The following is an 18,567-nucleotide window of genomic DNA, read 5'->3' as shown; positions in this document are numbered from 1 at the left end:
ATAGGTTCATTAAGAAACAGCCACATTTTACTCCCCAAATAAAGATAGCTGTTAGAGGACGATATGATAACAGCTTGGTTCCAATACCACCCCCAAACTGCGAATGCCAGTAACAAAAGATGAAGACCCATCCTCAATTGGAAAGACAGCTATAGCCCTTGCTGAGCTTTTGGCTGTAGATGTGTTGGTCTAAGGCCATAGGCAGGCAAGGTTCTTTGGTTAGATGTGGTATATTTTATTAGACCACCTGAGTAGTTGGAAAAAGGTCTTAGCAAGCTTTTGGGTGCAGTCACCCTTCATCAGGCATGGGGAGTCTCTGCTGGCCAAGGAAGCTTCTCTCATTCCTTGGAGTCTCAGACCAGCGGAGACTTCCTAGGCCTGATGAAGGGTGACTGCGCCTGAAAGCTTGCTATAAGAACTTTTTCCCCAACTACTCAGTTGGTCTAATAAAAGATATCACTTCTAACCAAAGAAACTTGCCTAGCTATAACCCTTGAAATGTTCCCATGTGCTTCCCCCATCCTCCCAGAAAACAATTCATTTTTATCTGAATTGAGACTCAGCCATTTGAACGCTATCCAGCTTGTATTTCAGCCTCAGATGCTAAGTATTCAACAGCACTAGGTGGGTTAGATGAGATGTGAAGTCCAGGGGTATTAGCATCTTGAAAACACCTTGCCTTCTTGTTTGTCTGCCAAATGACCTCATATATATCATGAATATGAGAAAAACTGCAATAGGGAATCCTGAAGAACCCCAAAGTGTCTTTTCCAGAGCCATTCTCAAGAAAATAATGAAGCAAAGGGCACTCTCAACTGGTCTGACAACTAGTCTGGCATCACAGAAAACAGCTGTAGTTTTAGAGAAACTGATAACATTTTTCAAGTTAATCAGCAAATCTCACCTCCAAAGTCAGCAACAACAGCATGACCATCCTCATAGAGAAGAATATTGTGACTGGAAAAAATATAAAAAAGCCCCAACGATTAGCATAGGTTAACATGATAGTTTTGTGAAATACAGTTTAAAGTTCCGACTTGCACCTTAATTCCCCTTCTCTAAACAGAGGTCTGTCAGCAGAGAAGGCACCTTCAGCAAGGCCTCACATTTATTACCACAGAGTATACCTATCTGCTCAGAAGGCAGAAAAGGCAAACCCGAAAGTTTTGTAAATCAAAATGTCAGAGTCATTTTCTAATTAGAATTAGAACAAATACATTTTCTAATTAATAGTAGATCAAATATAACAGGTTTATTAATTATGTGCACAGCCTTACCAAGATGAAGTAAAGTAGGTGACATTTGAAGATGAACTCAGTCACAGGCTTTAAATAAAATTATAAGGTCTGATTCTCTTCTTTATTACACCAGTTTTATACTAGTGTAATTCCACTGAATTAACCCTTAATTTACATAGGTGTAAGAGAAAGAAGTCTGTAGAGCTTAAATGTAATGAGGCAACCGCCAGGAGCTACAGGAACCTCATAAGGATGTGCAAAAATAAATACTTTCTTGAAAACATTTTGAATGGAATTTGGAAAGGTTCTTTTCCTTTTCCTCCCTGGAGGCCTTATTTAATTTTGCTCAGAATAACATCCTGCATTGCTTCAGTTTTCATCCTCTCAAAATAAAAAAGCACATCAAATTAACATCGCTCATCAAGAATTTTGGTTATTGTGATGCTGTCTCAGGAGGCGGAAAAATTGGAGAACTCAAACGTACTCCCATTTCTGTTTTAGGGTATCTGGTATGCAGTGGCCACAAATGAATTACAGTGGAAGCGTCACTCATACAAGACACAACTTACCTTCTTCCTTAGCTTCGATTTTTCGTAAACTGTATTCTGTTTGTCACCAAATTGTTTTAAAATAATTTTTCTACTGGTTTAAATGTTTAGATTTAGGGTCCTTCTTTAATAATACACATGATGTGCAGCACAGGTGTAACAAGCAATTTCTGTATTTTGGGTGGTAGTGGGAGCCAGGGCAGTGGTGACTCTGAGCCAGAAGTGGTAGCAGTAAATGGATTTGCCCTCTATAAATCTTCATTCAAAGCTCATGCATTTTACTACTGATGTGCACTTCACAGTTCTGTCCGGTTTATGCTGGTTAAAAAACCTCAGTACAATTTACAGAAGGAAATGAGTGAAATCCGAGTCCCAGTGAAGTTAAGGGGAGTTTTGCCCGTTTACTCTAGTAGGGCCCGATTCACACTGCTCTCCATCCTTGCAGGTTTATGATGGATTATGCTGTCTCAGAGAATTGCCAAAGTGTAGGACAATGTGTCAGCAGGGGTCTAAAGACACAATATGCTAAGGCACATGCCCCTGCAGTCATTTGTATTTTAAAGAAAGAAAGGAAGGATAATTTATTAAGACTTCTTTGATATAAAGGAACATGTCCACATTTGGTGAAAATCAGTTTCATTTCATTACATTCAATGCATTTCTCAGCACTTAGTGAGTTCCTTTTGTTTAATGTTATGAGCAATTAAAGAAATGTTCCTGGTCACTCATTGACTTTCATGTGATTGCATGTATGAATATTCATAGTAGACACCACAATGCTAGAAGACTGGAGGGAATGGGATAAGTACACTAAGTATACTCTACTGAGTATAGCAGGAAGATAAACTTATCAAAGCCATTTAAAGGCCAGACTTTTAAAGGCATTTAGTTAAAGGCAGATGTCATGTGGAAAGGAGTTGGTCTAAATAAGAGTTAGAAGCATTCTCACAGGATTGCTAGATGCATGTTGAGTGATGGAATAGTTTTAAAAATACATTTGTTAGCCCATTTGGTTTCTGTGGTACCCTGTTTCTTCAGTCAGTTTTGAAATTTTTATCTTAGGCATTTAAAACTTGGAGACACAACAGCTCATGTGCTAGCATTCAAAGTAGGACATCAGGGTTCTAATTCCATCAATATATTGATTTATCGGACGGACTTAGACAATCATGTGGCCGCTCTGTGTGTTAGATTTTAATCTGTAAAATGAAGCTTAAGTTTACTATGCTTTTGTAACCTGGGCGGTACTCCAAGAGTTACCCCCTCTGCAACTCAAGGGATCAAAGCAGGTGCACAAGCGCTGTGGGAGGTGTAGGGACCCTCCTCCCCTTATAGACCAGAGCCAGACCACCAGTGGGGACTTAACCATATACCTTTTAATGAGAGAACAATACTGGGAACATAACCAGTATAAACCAGGGGGTATAGGGGACACTACAATGCCCCGAGGGGCAGGATTCAACATAGGCTAGACACTTACAATTATAGACATATTCATCCAGTTGACAAAAGACAAGGTGAACCAAAATGTAAAACAGAAACAGCAGAACAAGCAATACTGGTGGGTGAAATATAAAAGGCACAAAATACAAGATGTCAAGGAAAACAGGGCCTAGGTACCTGGGAGAACACAATGGCCCCTTTCCACTGCAAGAGGAATTTCTCCCTGGTAGCTCGCTCGCTCACTCCAGGTCACCCAAGCTTGGACTTGAACTCAGATCTCCTACTGCTAGGGGTCTTGACCTTCTAGGAGCTCCAGCCTCATGTCAGCCCAACCTCTGATTGGAGGAGCTGGAAGCAGAGCTGGGAGCCTCTCAGGTCACTATTCAGATCCTTGCTGGAGCTGGGGAGCCTCTCTTGCTGGCCACAGCCTCTCGTAGGGGATCCTGGAGCCCAGCGGGGAGCCTCTCCTGCTAGCCACATGCCACGCTGCTGAGGACCCCAGTGCTGCCTGCAGGTCCCACTCCTTCAGGCTCTTTTGGGGCAACTGCTCCCACCCCACTGGCTCAGCTCTTGCCAGCTCTTTGAAGCTCCTTCCTTGTGGTCCCTCACTGGTCTCTCCTGAGTCAGCCGCGCTGTCCCTTTTATCCCCCTCCTGACCCAAGGGACCAACCAGGGAACATGGAGGGTGAGTCTTTGGAGCCTGATTGGTGAGGAAAGGGAATCCCAAGTCCTCCAATCATCTTTTGACCTTTCAAAACCCCTGGGCTAAGTCACTGCCAGCTAGCCCATCACACTTTGAAAACTGCTTTGCAGATTCCTCATAAAAAGTAAAATGAAAGAGTCAGTGTTTCTGCATCCATGATGGGAGAAAAGAGAGACGATTACTGGAAGTAAAGGACTGGAAGTTAAGAGTGCAAAGAGGCATCAGACAAATATTGTGTAGGCAGAGACTTAAGGCATTTATACTCATACTTTTTTTAACCGCAGTGTGACAGAGATCCCTTGCTTCGGAGCAGACTTGATTAATTGAGTCTGATTCACATGTGAGCTGAGGCAAGCTGCACTGCACCATGTGCAGTTGTGTAAGTAGTGAAATGCACGTCAGTGTGCAGAAAATGGCAGCGGTGCACTTTTGAACTAAAGCACCTCTGAGGTATTTTAGTTCAAAAGCATGCTGCCACCATTTTCTCAGGACTGATGTGCATTTTGCCACTTATACAATTGCATGTGTCACAGCACTGGGCACTTTTGAAAGTCCCTGGCACTGAGACTCATGCATGTGTAAAAATGCCCTTAGATTTAGACTTGTTCCCAGTGAAGATAATGGAAAAACTCCCCTGAATTTTGAGAACAGGGTCATAGTCTTAGTTTGTAAGAATCAGTATTTACATTATGGCCTTGAACTCTCCCCTTAATCAAAGCAGTTACATTTCATCTTCAATAAGGGTAAAGCAAACCGTGGAAGAAAAATTACATTTCCATTACTTTTCAAATGAAAAGACAAACTTCTGGGTTTCACTGATGTATGAAGCTTCTCTCACAACTCTAACAAAAGGCACCAACACTAGCTTATTTTTGGAGCAACATGGGCATGTCTACATGAGACGCATTAATGCACAGTAACCTAATTGAATGCACATTAAGGGCTCATGTCTACACATGCATGCCTGTAATGTGCATTAAAAATGGTGAATTTAGGCTAATCATGCCTAAATTTGATAAAACACATTAATGCACATGTAGATGCAACCTGGCACTAACAGCTGGGTCTGTCCAGCTACTAGGGGCTGGCCTAAGCCCAACCCCAGGGCTCCTGAATGGCTGCCTCTCCTTCCCCAGGGCTGGGCTGCTCTCTGGAAGCCCCTAGCTGCAGGCTGTAAAGCCAGCGGCCATTTTGTGCCCTGGGACGCACATCCAGTGAGTCTGGATGAGATAGCTGACCTGTCCAGGAGCCCAGCAGGCACCATGTGTCCCCCCAAACAAGCCTCTCCCCCTCTAGAGCTGCTTCATGGCCACAGGTGAGTGTTGAAAAGGGTTGCAGCTTTCTGCGCCCCTTGCCCAGCCTTGAGATCCTCCCAGAGCTGCTGCCTGGCTGTCTCAACCCAGCTGTTCACCCCCAGCTGTCTCCTGTGCTTGCAGGTCCTGTGGTGAAGTGCCTCTGCCGTGTGGCACCCAGTCCGTGGCTGTGCCCCTGCGCTGAGCACTGTAGGCAGCTGTCCAGGGCTGGCCACATAGGGACAGACATGCAGGGGCCCAGAGAGCTGGCATGGGATGACCATGTCATCATCCTCCTCCTCACTGAGCCCTGGCCATGCCTGCATGCGTATGCCCATGCTGATTACCAGGGCCCCCAACTCGACCTGGGAGGAGGTGTGTGACCTCGTGGCACTTTGGGGCTGTGCCAATGTGCAGAGACAATTTGCTTGGGGTGGGCACTTGCACACCCACATTTACAAGGCCCTGTCGAGTGGGATGCAGAAGCAAGGGCACTCTTAGTTAGTGTAGCAGTGCTCCATAAAAGTCAAGGTCTTGTGGGCATTGTGTATGGCTGTGACTGACTTCAATCATCAATCCGATCATGCCCAAAAGTATATGCCCTTTATGCAAGAGCTGACCTCCATTTTGGCACTCTGGGTGGCAAAATGCACCTCTGTGAGTGCCACCTGGCTGAGTCCCTGCCCTGCCCTAATGCTTCTGGTGACACATCACCAGAGGAGGGGACCTCAGGCCTTCAGCACCCCACCCCATCCTCCTCCCTGGCCACTGCATCCACTGGCAGTCTGGGGAGCCCTGTCCAGTGGCTGCTTTGCCCTCAGCACAGCCCCAGACCCTCACATGAAGAGCAACCAGCCATGCCACCTCCAGTCACCAACAGCACCAGATCCTCCTCAGGGGAGGGTCCTCTGCCTGGCGCCGGCCCACTGTGCATCACTGGCCATGGACACTGGGCGCAGCCAGATGGCATCTCTGATGGGGTGGCCTGTGCTAAGCCACCAGATTTGCCAGCTCTGGACACATGGTAAGTCCCCCACTTGTGGGAGGGCCCTCCCAGTCCCCACCTCTGCCCCTGCCCCTGGCCCCTGTTCCCACTGCCTGCCTGGCCCACCTGTGGTCTCCTAGCTCCAGATTCCTCTCCATAGCAGACAGATGGGACACAGTTCATAGCTTTATTGAGTAGCCCATGTCCCTTCAGCTGGGCAGACATGGGCCTCTTATGCTGAGGAAGAAATTGATGATGGTGGTGATGTCTTCCTCAGCAGTGGTGGGCAAGGATGCATAGCACTGTGACAGGTAGCCCTCCAGGTGGTGGCAGAGGTTGTTTGACAGCTTGGTCTTGTACCCCACACTTTTATAGCTCAGAGCCCTGAACCAGGGACCCAGATGTACCCAGGGCACCAGGAGGATCAGCAGCAGTAGGGTGGGTATAGTAGCTTGTACAAACCTCTCAGCCGATACAAACAGATCGTGCACTGCCCAGGGTACACGCAGCATGGGAACACTCAGGAAGCAGTGGAAGTGTGGGGTAGGGGGGAGTGGGCAGCCCCAGGGCACCTCCCTGGCTGGAGAGGCCCCCTGTGGAGAGGGCAGGGGTGCAGCCAGCCCCTCACCCCAGTTGTCTGGAAGCCCTGCATGCCCCAAGTCCAGGTGCTGTGGGCTGGGCAGCAGTGCAGCAGGGTGGTTGGCCTCCAGGGAGGCCTTGAGCTGGAACTGCGGGAGCAGGTACTGCTACCATCCTAGTCTGGCCTGTCCTAGGAAGGGGGTGGGGGAGGCAGGCCTCCTGTGGCCAGCACCCAGCAAGCTGCCTGCTCCAGGGGAGCAAGGGGGGATGGGGGACTTAACCAGCAGCTCCCAGGGCCCAGGCCTTCCTAGCTGATTAGGGACAACATTTGCTGCAGAATTTTCTTGTAGCAAAAAAAAAATAAAATAAAAAAAACCTCTGGAAAAAGAAGTGGCACAGGGCATGGGAAAATATGTTTTCCGTGTGTGCTGGAACAAACAGAGTTTTGGTCCTCCAATGAGATGCTATGGCTGCTGGCCAGAGCATATCCACTTTTCCGTTTATGCCCCAGCTGCTCCAGCAGTCTGGGAGCCAGGAGGAGCTGGGCAAGGGCAAACTGCCCAAAGTGGGACACAGTGTCCTGCAACAAAGCACACATGCGGGGGAGTGCCCTATGGCACAAATTTGTGCTGCTATTATTTGTGCCACTGCAGACACCACACCCCTGCACATCTGGACGTGGTTTATGGATTAAATGTAGCACTTAGATACTATAGTGGTACTGGATTAAATTAAACTAGATTAGATTCAATTCATCTTTATATAACAGACAGGCAGACATAGTATAAGCAGACTTTCCCTTTCTCTTAACTCTGATCTCAGGTTTCTGGGTAACAAGATGCAGGTGCTGTGCATGTTAATTTAAAGGCACCATGGGATCTTATCCTCAGTCCCATTAATTACACCTCCTGCCATGCCACATGTGCATGCCAGAAGAGTAATTTTGGGACTGCAGATCAGATCCCAGTGTCACCCTTTCTGCATTCCTGCATCAGCAAGTTGAAAGCTGGGTGTCTGCAGCTCCAGGGCCTGGGCCTTGGCTTTGGGATCACACCAGTCTTTTGAACTGGCTTCAGTGTGGTCCAGCAATCAGCTCATGTCAGCTCTGGTCCCAGACTTGTCAAACATTCATTTAAAGTGCCAGACAAACCAACCATAAAAATATTCCTACATCAGTGGTGGTTAATCTTTTGGCCCTGTGGTCTGGATAAGTGTTGTAGGGTTTGTCCGTGGGCCAGATCCAACCCCAAATACCAGGATCAGGCCCCACACTGCCTCCACCCAGCCCTGTGCTATGCTAATCAATGCTGGGCCACATGAATCCACCCCAAGTAGTTCCATTTGGTCTTGTACCAGCCTGATCAGCCCTGCACCATACCAATTGGACCTGTGTGATCTTGCACCCCATCCCACACCAAGCCAACTGGCCTCACACACTCAATCTAGTGTGCAGGGCCATGCTATCTGGCTTGAAGGACTCCTTTTGGGTCCAGAAATTTGACATCAGGGAAGTTGCAATTAGCTGCCACTGCTCCCTCATAGTTTCATAGTTTCTAGGGTCAGAAGGGACCTGAGCAGATCATCGAGTCCAACCCCTTGCGATGGCAGGAAAGACTACTGGGGTCAAATGACCCCAATAAGGTGTACATCCAGCCTCCTCTTAAGGACTCCCAGGGTAAGAGCCAGCACCACTTCTCTTGGAAGTTGGTTCCAGATCCTAGCCGCCCTGACCATGAAGTAGTGCCTCCTGATATCTAGCCTAAAATCATCAGATCTTCAGGCCCATGGGGAGTTCTGTGGACTGATTAACATGACTTCACGGGTTGGATCTGGCTTGCACACTGGGGGTTGAGCACCTCAGTTCTACATTATATGTGGAACATTTTTATGGCTGGTTTTGCATTTTATGGCATCTTAAATTAGGTAAATGTGTAGCACCCTTGCCATTTATGCTATGATTAATTAATGATGTAATTAATGATTAATGTTTTAATCATGGCATAAAATGTAGTGTATAAAGAGAAGCTTAATGAAAATGTGGTATTTCTTTTAAAATGTCTGCTTCTGCCATTATCAGGGCTTACTACCAAGTATTCATAGATGTGGTATCCCATCACACAGTTTCTTCAATCCCAGAAGCACTACCAACAAAAGACACTTAAAATCTGTCTTCCATACTGAGAAAATTATGTATCCAATGAAGTGGGAGCACTTTGTGATGCACCACTGAAAGTGATTAACCTGCATGATTAGAGAGGCATAGCCAAAGGCATGTCTGGAAGCTTTCCAAGGGTTAAATAAACTGAGGTAATTAGACTTCATTTTTAATCTCATCACATCATTAAAGCCATTAGTTTACAAACACATCTGCCTGATGTAAAATCACTCAAATAATTAAAAGCCACACAATATATGGAAGCTGGCTGTTAGAAGCTTTGTAATAATACTCTGCTCCAAAGTACAGGAGAATCAGGATTCAGGGTGACACAGAATATTTTGAGGTCTGCCCTAACACAGCTCAATGGCATCGAAGAAATTATATGCTTTGTGCTGGTTTCTCCATGAGTACTACAGTGTAAGTATGGTCATAAAACTGCAGATGCAAGGAAAGGAAAGGGAGGAAAATAGTGCTGTTCAGAATGAAAGGGTGGAAACTCTTTAACACCCTCTATCATTCACTGTTTGGCTAGATAAGCATGGGACAATCTCTGCCTCAAAGTCTGAGTTATTTATTAAAACTCATTAGCTGTACTGACATATGTAAAAAGCTTAATTTCAGTAAAATCTTTGAAACCATGGCAACTAGAAACTGCAATAAAGATAAAGGATTGCAGAACCAAGGCTTTACCTAAGACTTTCAGCAGAGGTATATCTGAAGGCTTAATGCTAAAGCTACTAGATTTGTCCCATAACCACCGGGACTGAAGAGGTGCATTATGAGATTTGTATTGTGGTTAAACCCCATTTATTGAGGGTAATGTTAAGAAAATGCTGTTCTTTTACATACTACTTGTTCAAAGCCTAAGAATACAATGAGGGATAATGGTGATGTCTGTGAATAAATCTAACCATGCACACACATCCCAGTGATAAAGGGATTCCTACACATAAACTCCCAAGAATCAACAAAACAGCTACAAAGCAAGTTTCTATGTATGGTTATAAATATTTCTTATCTGCTTTATAGGAATGTCATCTCCCAAGCCACGAAGCAAAGCAGAGCAGTTTTGACACTACAGCGATGCAAGAGATGATGTTCTGATTAGATAAGAACCAAATGGGCGTTTATTTTACATTTTCTCTTCAAATAAAGGAAAAAAGAGAAAAGAATGATTTCTGATTTTGGGGGACAATTCAGTGTGGGAATAGCAAAGGGGTTAACTGGTATATAAGGTGGGTGCATTAATCATTTATCTCTAGAGACGTTGATTCAAATCCTATTGTATCAGGCAGGTTTATAAATCAGCGAGTGATAGTGTCATTGTTAGTCATCACACGGAGAATCCATGAGTCCTATTAATTGTTAGCTAAAGCATTCTTCTTCAGGTCTAGAAAAGCTATATTTTGAAATGTAGCTGGGGCTACATTTGGGCCCTACACCTGGGGCTCAGCTTTCTGTGTTTCTGAGTATGCTTAATGGTTTTGTTTATGCTTAATATTTTTGTTTCCCAACATGCATCTGTTACAGTAAATGCCTAAATCTAATTCTTGGCAAACAGATTTTTATCTGGATAAACACCATCCGTTGCCATGACTGACAGTTTCTGCTGGGGAGAGACTCAGAACTGGAAATGATAAGATATGTTGCAGAAAGGGATTTTGATACGGAATGTCATGGGGTCAAGACTTAGGTTTATGTATAAACAGAGCTTTGTTGGGGAAATTCATCTATTGCTAGTTTTGCTATTTCTGGTCACAGAGAACACTATCAGCTACTACCAACATGTAAGAAAATAATAATGTCATTTGACTTTTCAGTATAGCACTTACCTCCCTCATCTACTAGATTAGCACTTAAATGTCCAAGGTCAACATTTCATGGAATCATAGAAAGTTAGGGTTGGAAGGGACCTCAGGAGGTCACATCTAGTCCAACCCCCTGCTCAAAGCAGGACCATCCCCAACTAGAGTATCCTAGCCAGAGTTTTGCCTAGCTGGGGCTTAAAAACCTCCAAGGATGGGGATTCCACAATCTCTCTGGGTAATTTGTTCCAGTGTTTTACTACCCTCCTCATGAGAAAGTTTTTCCTAATATCTAACTTAAACCTCTCTTGCTGCAACTTGAGACCATTATCCCTTGTTCTGCCACCTGCCACCACTGAGAACAGTCCAGCTCCATTCTCTTTGGATTCCCCCTTCAGGTAGTTGAAGGCTGCTATTAAATCCCCTCTCAGTCTTCTCTTCCCCAGACTAAACAAGTCCAGTTTCCTCAGCCACTCCTCATAAGTCAGTTCCCTTGCAGCAATGGTCTCAAGTTGCAGCAAGGGAAGTTTAGGTTAGATATTAGGAAGAATTTTCTCACTAGGAACACTGGAGCAGGTAAAGCACTAGGGCAGGTTACCCAGACAGGTGGTGGAGGCTCCGTCCTTGGCGGGTTTCAAAACCTGGTTAGACAGAGCTTTGGCTGGGATGATCTAGTTGGGGCTGGCCCTGCTCTGAGCAGGGGGTTGGATTCAATGACCTCCTGACGTCCCTTCCAACCCTCATTTTCTATGATTCTTAGTCATTCCCCTCACCAGTTTCATTGTCTTCTGCTGGACTGTCTCCAATTTGTCCACATCCCTTCTGTAGTGGGGGGCCCAAAACTGGACACAGTACTCCAGATGTGGCTTCATCAGTGCTGAACAGAGGGGAATAATCACTTCCCTTGGTCTGCTGGCAACATTCCTACCAATGCAGCCCAGTATGCCATTGGCCTTCTTGCCAAAAAGGGAAACACTGTTGGGTCATATGCAGTTTATTGTCCACTGTAACCCCCAGGTCCTTTTCTGCAGAGCTGCTGGCTAGTCAGCCAGTCCCCAGCCTGTTCCAGTGCATGGGATTGTTCCTTTCTAAGGGCAGGACTTGGCACTTGTACTTATTGAACCTCTTGAGATTTCTTTTGGTCCAATTCTCCAATTTGTCTAGGTCTGTGTGAATCCTAGCCCTACTCTCCAGCACGTCTGTTACTCCCCGCAACTTGGTGTCATCTGCAAACCTACTGAGGGTGCACTCTATACTAATTTCCAGGTTGTTGATTTGCCTAATGATAATTTCCCATATATAGAATCTAATTATTGGAGGGTCCTCTTTAATTCATTCCTTTCCACTGCAGGGGGGCAGTCAATGTGGGTAGATGGTGTAGGGAAAGAGGTCAAGCAACTTTCTCCCTGCTTGTGCCTTCCCTCCTGACCGCACCCCACCTTGCAGCCTTGCCCCCCCACCTCCCCTCTGCTTTCCCTCCTGCCCCTCCTCCCAGCCTCTGCTCCCCTCTTCCCCATGCCTCTGTTTCCTCCCTCACCCTTCTCCTGCTTCCTCCTTCCCTCACTCCCAGCCTCTGCTCCCCACTCCTCCCTTACCTTTGCTCTGTGCTGGCAGGCTCCATCCCTGTTCTAGCCTGGGGCATGGCACACAGCCCTTGGCCCAAGCCCAGCCTTTGTAGTAGCCATGTGGGCTGCAAGCCACTGCTATGAGCCAGGCTGGGCCTGGGCTCATTGCCCCAGGCTGCAATGTGCATGGAGCCTGCCAACATGGAGCAAGGGTAAGTAGGGGGAGAGATGCAGACAAGGGGAGGTGCAGACAAGCAGAGGATGTGTGGTGGTCGGGGGAAGTAAGGCGGGGAGAGATGGCAGGGTACAGGAGCAGCAGATTGGGGGGGTGGGGGGAGGAGGCAAGGCAGCAGCTGCAGTTAAAGCCCTGACGACATGTAGGGGCCTGGAGCCCAAGCCACAGCAGTTGCCTGCCCCTTCACCACCCTCATATGCAATTCTAAGATGTTAAATGGGGAAAAAATGTCATCTTAGAATTGATTAAATGTAGTATATAAAACGAAATATTGAGGGTAGCATGCACTAGATGAAGATCATTGTATTATTTCAGTAGAGTGGAACTAATCAAATGGGCCATGTGCCTATGTATTAGGGGGTCTCACATGGTGGCATCTGTCAGACTGGTATACCATTAGAGCCATGACAATGTATTGTGAGTCTGAGATCCTGCATATGGGTTGCAGGAGGGCTGTGGCACTGTTCCAACCCAAGGACTGCGGCAGCAATATGAGTGACTGTGCATCAGCATGGGGGTTTGCCACTTCTGGCATCTTTGCCTTGGGGCCTCTTCTAAGGCAGTAGACCTTAGACAGTACAGACCTTACCCACAACTATGTGGTTAAAAAAGCCAGGAAACAGCATTGCTGCATTAGGAATGCTTTGTCATGAGTCTGTCTAATTTACCATGTTAGTTTTAGAATAAGAAACAATCATGGACAGAAACAAAATATATTCCTTAAATTTTCAAATTTTCAAATATGCAAAGTCTTGACACTAATTAGCAAGTCAGTCTGCAATAGTCTTCTGTAAATAACTGTTATTACTTTTTGAATTACTTCTACTAAGGATCAAGTTCTACCCTCAGTTTTGCTTTATTCTGGGTTTTTAATTTCATCTTTTGTCCCTAAAATAGCAATGAAGTAACTAATAGCTGAGGCTGGCTGGAAAAAAGATGAGGTTTACATATTAAAAATTAACTTTGTCTTTTTAATTTGTTTGGCTGTTAACTTTCTTCTTAAATCTTGAAATTACTGACTCCTGCTTTGTACGATATTATCTCTGTGACTAGTAAGAAAGGAAATCTCCCTCCCCACTCCTATGTATAGCATTAGTCCTAGAATGAACTATGTTAAAGCAGCCCAATAGTTTTTGATGGTTATGTATACCAGCTTTCTTAGGGATTCAGAGGACAGAACCAAGCACTTGAAAATTGGTTCCTGAAATATATGATCACATATTGTGTTGTGATAGCTTCACGAGGACTAGAGTATCTGCTGTTTGAGGGTTAAACATCATAGTTATCAAATAAAAAACGAAATTCTTTGAGAACAAAGAGTTCTGCAGAGCTGGGTAAGTGCAGAATACAAAGTATCCACAATGTGCAATAAGTCTGTAGACACAGACATCCTTAGAATACTAACTATTTGAAACTTGAATACCATCTGCAAAGACTTTGAGGCTCTGTTCTGAAAGCTGAATATAGCTGAAGAAAATAATAAGATGATGTGAGATTCATGAGCATCCTGTTTATATAGGAAGCTAAATTGCCATTGCATGGGCTTTTCCCATGAAGGAGAATGTTTAACTTCACGTTTTGACTCACTGAGCCTTTTCACTGTTCAGCAAAAGGTAAAGGTAAAGGCAAGGGGATGCTCGGGGAAGTGAAGTCATTCAGCTATGATTTGCAACCATACTGTAATAACTGAAACTTACTGTGCAACAGTCATTAAAAAAATTATTTGTTGGATTTAGGATTAAATTCTTCACTCCACATGAAGCCAATGGTGCCTTCTTTAAGCACAGACAAACCACCATGCTGATGCACAGCCACTTACATTGCTGCCTCAGTCCCTGGGTTGGAATAGTGTCACAGCCCTCCTTCAGTCCATATGCATGTAATCCAGTGATATACCATGCTGACAGGAGCCACCATAGGCTGCTTACAGACATTAAAAAAAACAAATAAATTGCACTTCACTTTACTGGAGGAAGCAACACAGTAGTTTTAATTGGCTCTGCATCATCTATGTAGATCAAGCACTTCAGTGGGTTTTTGCAGGGGTTTATCTAAAGCTGAGTCAATCGCATAACTGGTTTGCTTAGTTCCACACTACTGATCAATCATTTTTATGTGGTGCATGTTACCCTTGATATTTTGCTTTACATGTGTACACTTGTGTATCTCAGAGTCTAACGTTGAGGGAAACAGAGGTGTCCAACCAGAGAATTAGGATAACCCTCCTATAGAAACTCCAGGACCTACTTTTACTTATAGTAGTTTCTCCAAGACCATCAGTGGATTGCTTTGCCTCCCTAAGAGAGGATGAAGGCAAATCTGACTCCTCCTTTCCAACTCAGCCCCAGAACAGAGCACCATGAAGGGATGCAGTGAAGGATGGTATAGGATGGTTTAACCTGGTTCACTTTAGGAAGAATGTCCTGAGAAAGGGGCATCCCTTTATTTTCCAAAAGGGAACAAAAAGGCCATGACAGAGAAGACATGAATTCAGGGCTTAATAGTGTGAGCACCTGCAGTAATGCCTTTGAGCAATCTAGTTCTAATTTAAACTAGCAGAGTTGCTCAAGTCACATGTTCCTCATGTCCTCTCCTCACCAATCCCACCCAGACCAAGACTTTGGCCTGACATAGATGATGAGGCCAATGTCTCATCCCTGAATATATTCTCATCTTGTTTTGGCCCCAAAAGTATTAGGTGGAGTAGTCTGAATTCTTAAGGTCAGTGGTGGGTCAGGGTAATTTTGGCAGCATTTCTGTTTGTTTTTTAGTTCAACTCTAATGGGCAAACAGCAGCCCATTCACAGCTTTTCCAAATGAGCCTAGAGGGGCTTGTTTGCCAGAGTTTGAATCTCAAACAGCTTGATACAAGCTGTTTATATCTAATAAATGAGATGGAACTTTACTTAAAAGCTTCAAATACATTTTTTTTCAGGTATACAAGTATTAACCTCCTCTAACCTCCTAAATATGCCCAGTTCAATGACTGATAGCTAACTACAAACATTAAACCTTGGCTGAAACTTGGTTCAGAGATGACTAGGCATAAGAACTTTAAAAGTGCTAGGCACTTTTAATTTCTATTTCTGTTAGTCTTGGAGCAGTGCTCAGAATAAATCCTGACAGCCTTGGTAGGTTCCATACATGTATCAGAGGCAATATAAGAGTTCTAAACAACATAATTATTAAAAATTGTAATTAATTAATTAACATTAGTGTTTCACTTAGAGGTGGAATTGTTCTTAGAAACAAACTCCTAAGGGAAATTATAGAAGCCAAGTGTTTTGGACATGTAAAATGTAACTGGATAAGATTCTGGGGAATGGCTAGGACATAGATTTTGGCCGATGTAATAATCTAGTCTAATATCCTCCATCACTAAGACCATATGACTTCCCTAGTTCTTGCTTCAAATCCATAAGCAGTGGTTGAACCAGTGTATATTTGTTAGGAAAAGAAGGGCTGATCTTCCTAAGCCAGACTGCTACTCTTGCTCTCAAAACAGCCACCAGGCCCATTTGACTGGTGACAGGGATTTTAAGTCAGTGGTTACTCAACCTTTTTGTTCCCTGAGCCAGATGAGTACCTTGTAATCCTGGCTGTGTTTCAGGAGGTTGAATGCTAGAAGCAGCTCTACTTTTCCATAGCCTTTGTGATCAGGGTAATAATTAAGTATCACATTGTGATGCTGCAGTTGTATATGAATGAATCTTCACCTGCTCTCTGACCTCTCTTGCCCTCAGTCGCCAAAAATAGAAAAACCCAAACAAAGCTAAGCAAATCCTAGACTGCTGTAATTTTTTTGTAATACAGATTTCTTAGGGATTTTTAGCATGTGCTCCTATCACACATGCTCAGCACACATATTGAACTAATAAACCATAACAGCTCTAGAACAGATCTCTTACTGTCTATTGACTCAATGATCCATGAAATAAAAATATTACTGTAGACTTTGATCAGAGAGACTGAAAGCCCTTTTCCAGCACTTAGAGGCTATCACGTATCTAGTGCTTATTTTAAAAGGATGCTAGTTTGCAAGAACTCCAAGGAAATTAGTATTCATCCTCTCAAAACCCATAATCACACTAATAACTAACAGATTTCAAAGCACCAGTCATCCATATCTGCAATACATTGGCTGTGCTGCACAATACAGTATTCAAGCTCATCTACTGATGTGACAAATAATGAGAGAGAATTTTTCACCTCTCTACCTTTCTCTCACTCATCTTTTTGCACTTCTTTGATATTACCTTTTAAAGAAAAGGAACAGTTATTTAAGCAGCAGAACATGTGTTGGGTTTTTTTTAAACCTTCCTCTGGGTCTAACGTTGCAAATCCTGGCTGCAGTTAGGGATTTTGCCTGGTGTGTCAATGCTTCTGCTGGGACTTAAACCCAGAGGTTGCTGGCTAGAGAGTCTTCCTCTCTTCTCAGGGTCAGATTAATAGCCATATTTGGGGGCAGGAAGGAATTTTACCCCATGGTCCATTGGTATGCACTCTGGGGGTTTCTGCCTTGCACTCTAGCAGGAAGGGGGAACGGGGGAGTGGCCCTCTTTCCTGGTATCTCTTGAGTGTATATATTAAGAAATTTACAGCAGCAGGATGTTGGCTGCCCTGGCCCCCTTGCTTTACTTGTGGCAGGTTAGGGTCTTGGCTGCATCAGGTTGACTATCTAGTTTTGTTAAAAGGTTAGACAATGCATTTGTATTGGATTTGGATGGGGAAGATCCTGCCTCAGGTAGAGGGTTGGATTAGATGACCTGTGGAGGTCCCTTCCAGCCCTACTTTTCTATAATTCCATAAAAATCAGTGCTATGGGATACATTATAGGGCAAAGCCTGCCTTCATTTAGGCATGAGCTATGCAGTGGGATCTGGACATTGGGGACTGCAGTGCCCATGTGCTCTGTGTGGGCGAAAGGGTCTATATACTTATCAACTCACAGAATCGTAACGGTGTCAGTGTCTATTCAATCTGTCACCATGGCTGAAAGAAGTTTACAGTATAATGCAATGAGAAATGCTATGCCATTGGACTCTGGTTTTTCTGCTTTCTTTTTTCAACTTGATGAAACTCAAGGCTTTAAGGGTTGTATTTCTGATATTCAGGCTCCAGCCCCCAATTATATATGCATGTATGCTATGAATGCTTAGGTGTTAGAATTGATTAGACTGGTGTTAGAAGAGAGACAGAGACGGAGACAGAGTGCATGTATGTGTAGACTGAAGAAAAGGACATGGACATGTGTGCATGTACAGAAAATTGTTAATACACAAGTGGAAAGGAAGCCTTAAATATCATTAAGCCTTAAGGGTTATTGCAACAAGCCCTACTATAAATAATCTTCAGAGCTGGTCACTAAGTAGAAATTCGGTTCTATGAGAAATTCTATCATTTCACATTTTTTTGTCCTAATTCAAAACAAAAAGTTAATTTTTCTTTTTTACTTTACTGTGGAATTAGGGTTTCAAAATATTTTGTGTCAGAAATAACCAAACTATCCTACTGAAATGTTACATTTTGACATTATTGTTCAGGCTTCAATTATAAATGATAATATTAAGTTGCATAAAAGTCTAAGCTTTTCAAATACTGTCTCATAAATCATTTCAGATTTCAAATGAATCCTTTTGATAATTTCCCACTGCAAAAAGTTAATGAAATTGATATAGTCCTGAAGAATGTTCCAGCTGAATCAAATCAGTGTTCACTGATAGAATATTGTTCCACTGGAAAATATCAGACTAGGTCGTGACCAGGGCTTACATATGAACAAGCCGCTAGAGGGGGATGCAGTGTACACATTATAAAAAAGTCCTATTATCTTTGAATTTTCTTTCATGTATTGAGTTTTTATGCTTATAAAGATAGAGTTCACTTATACCCTTCAGTTACACTTATTTTAGTTTAATTGAACATGTTTATTTTGATGAGAGAATTCAAATTGTATTTACCTTACCAATAATAAGTAATGCTATGTAAAGAAGCAGAGCAAACAGTTAACAAGGCT

General features: G+C 43.9%; 1 protein-coding gene across 4 annotated transcripts in view; it reads right to left on the bottom strand.

Annotated features, from left to right (window-relative positions):
* LOC149863589 (serine/threonine-protein kinase TNNI3K) overlaps positions 1-18,567 on the bottom strand; it is a 212,003-nt gene that overhangs the window by 64,886 nt on the left and 128,550 nt on the right. For all 4 annotated transcript variants that reach the window (XM_090046885.1, XM_090046881.1, XM_090046882.1 and 1 more), the window contains one exon: positions 905-957. In XM_090046885.1, the coding sequence (XP_089903011.1) occupies positions 905-957 (53 nt within the window). The remainder of the gene's footprint in view (positions 1-904; positions 958-18,567) is intronic.

The sequence above is a fragment of the Crocodylus siamensis genome, chromosome 5 (genome assembly GCF_052110815.1).
Source record: "Crocodylus siamensis isolate JL-2025a chromosome 5, ASM5211081v1, whole genome shotgun sequence".
In the NCBI taxonomy this organism is placed as follows: domain Eukaryota; kingdom Metazoa; phylum Chordata; order Crocodylia; family Crocodylidae; genus Crocodylus; species Crocodylus siamensis.
This window is presented reverse-complemented; position numbering and strand designations above follow the sequence as displayed.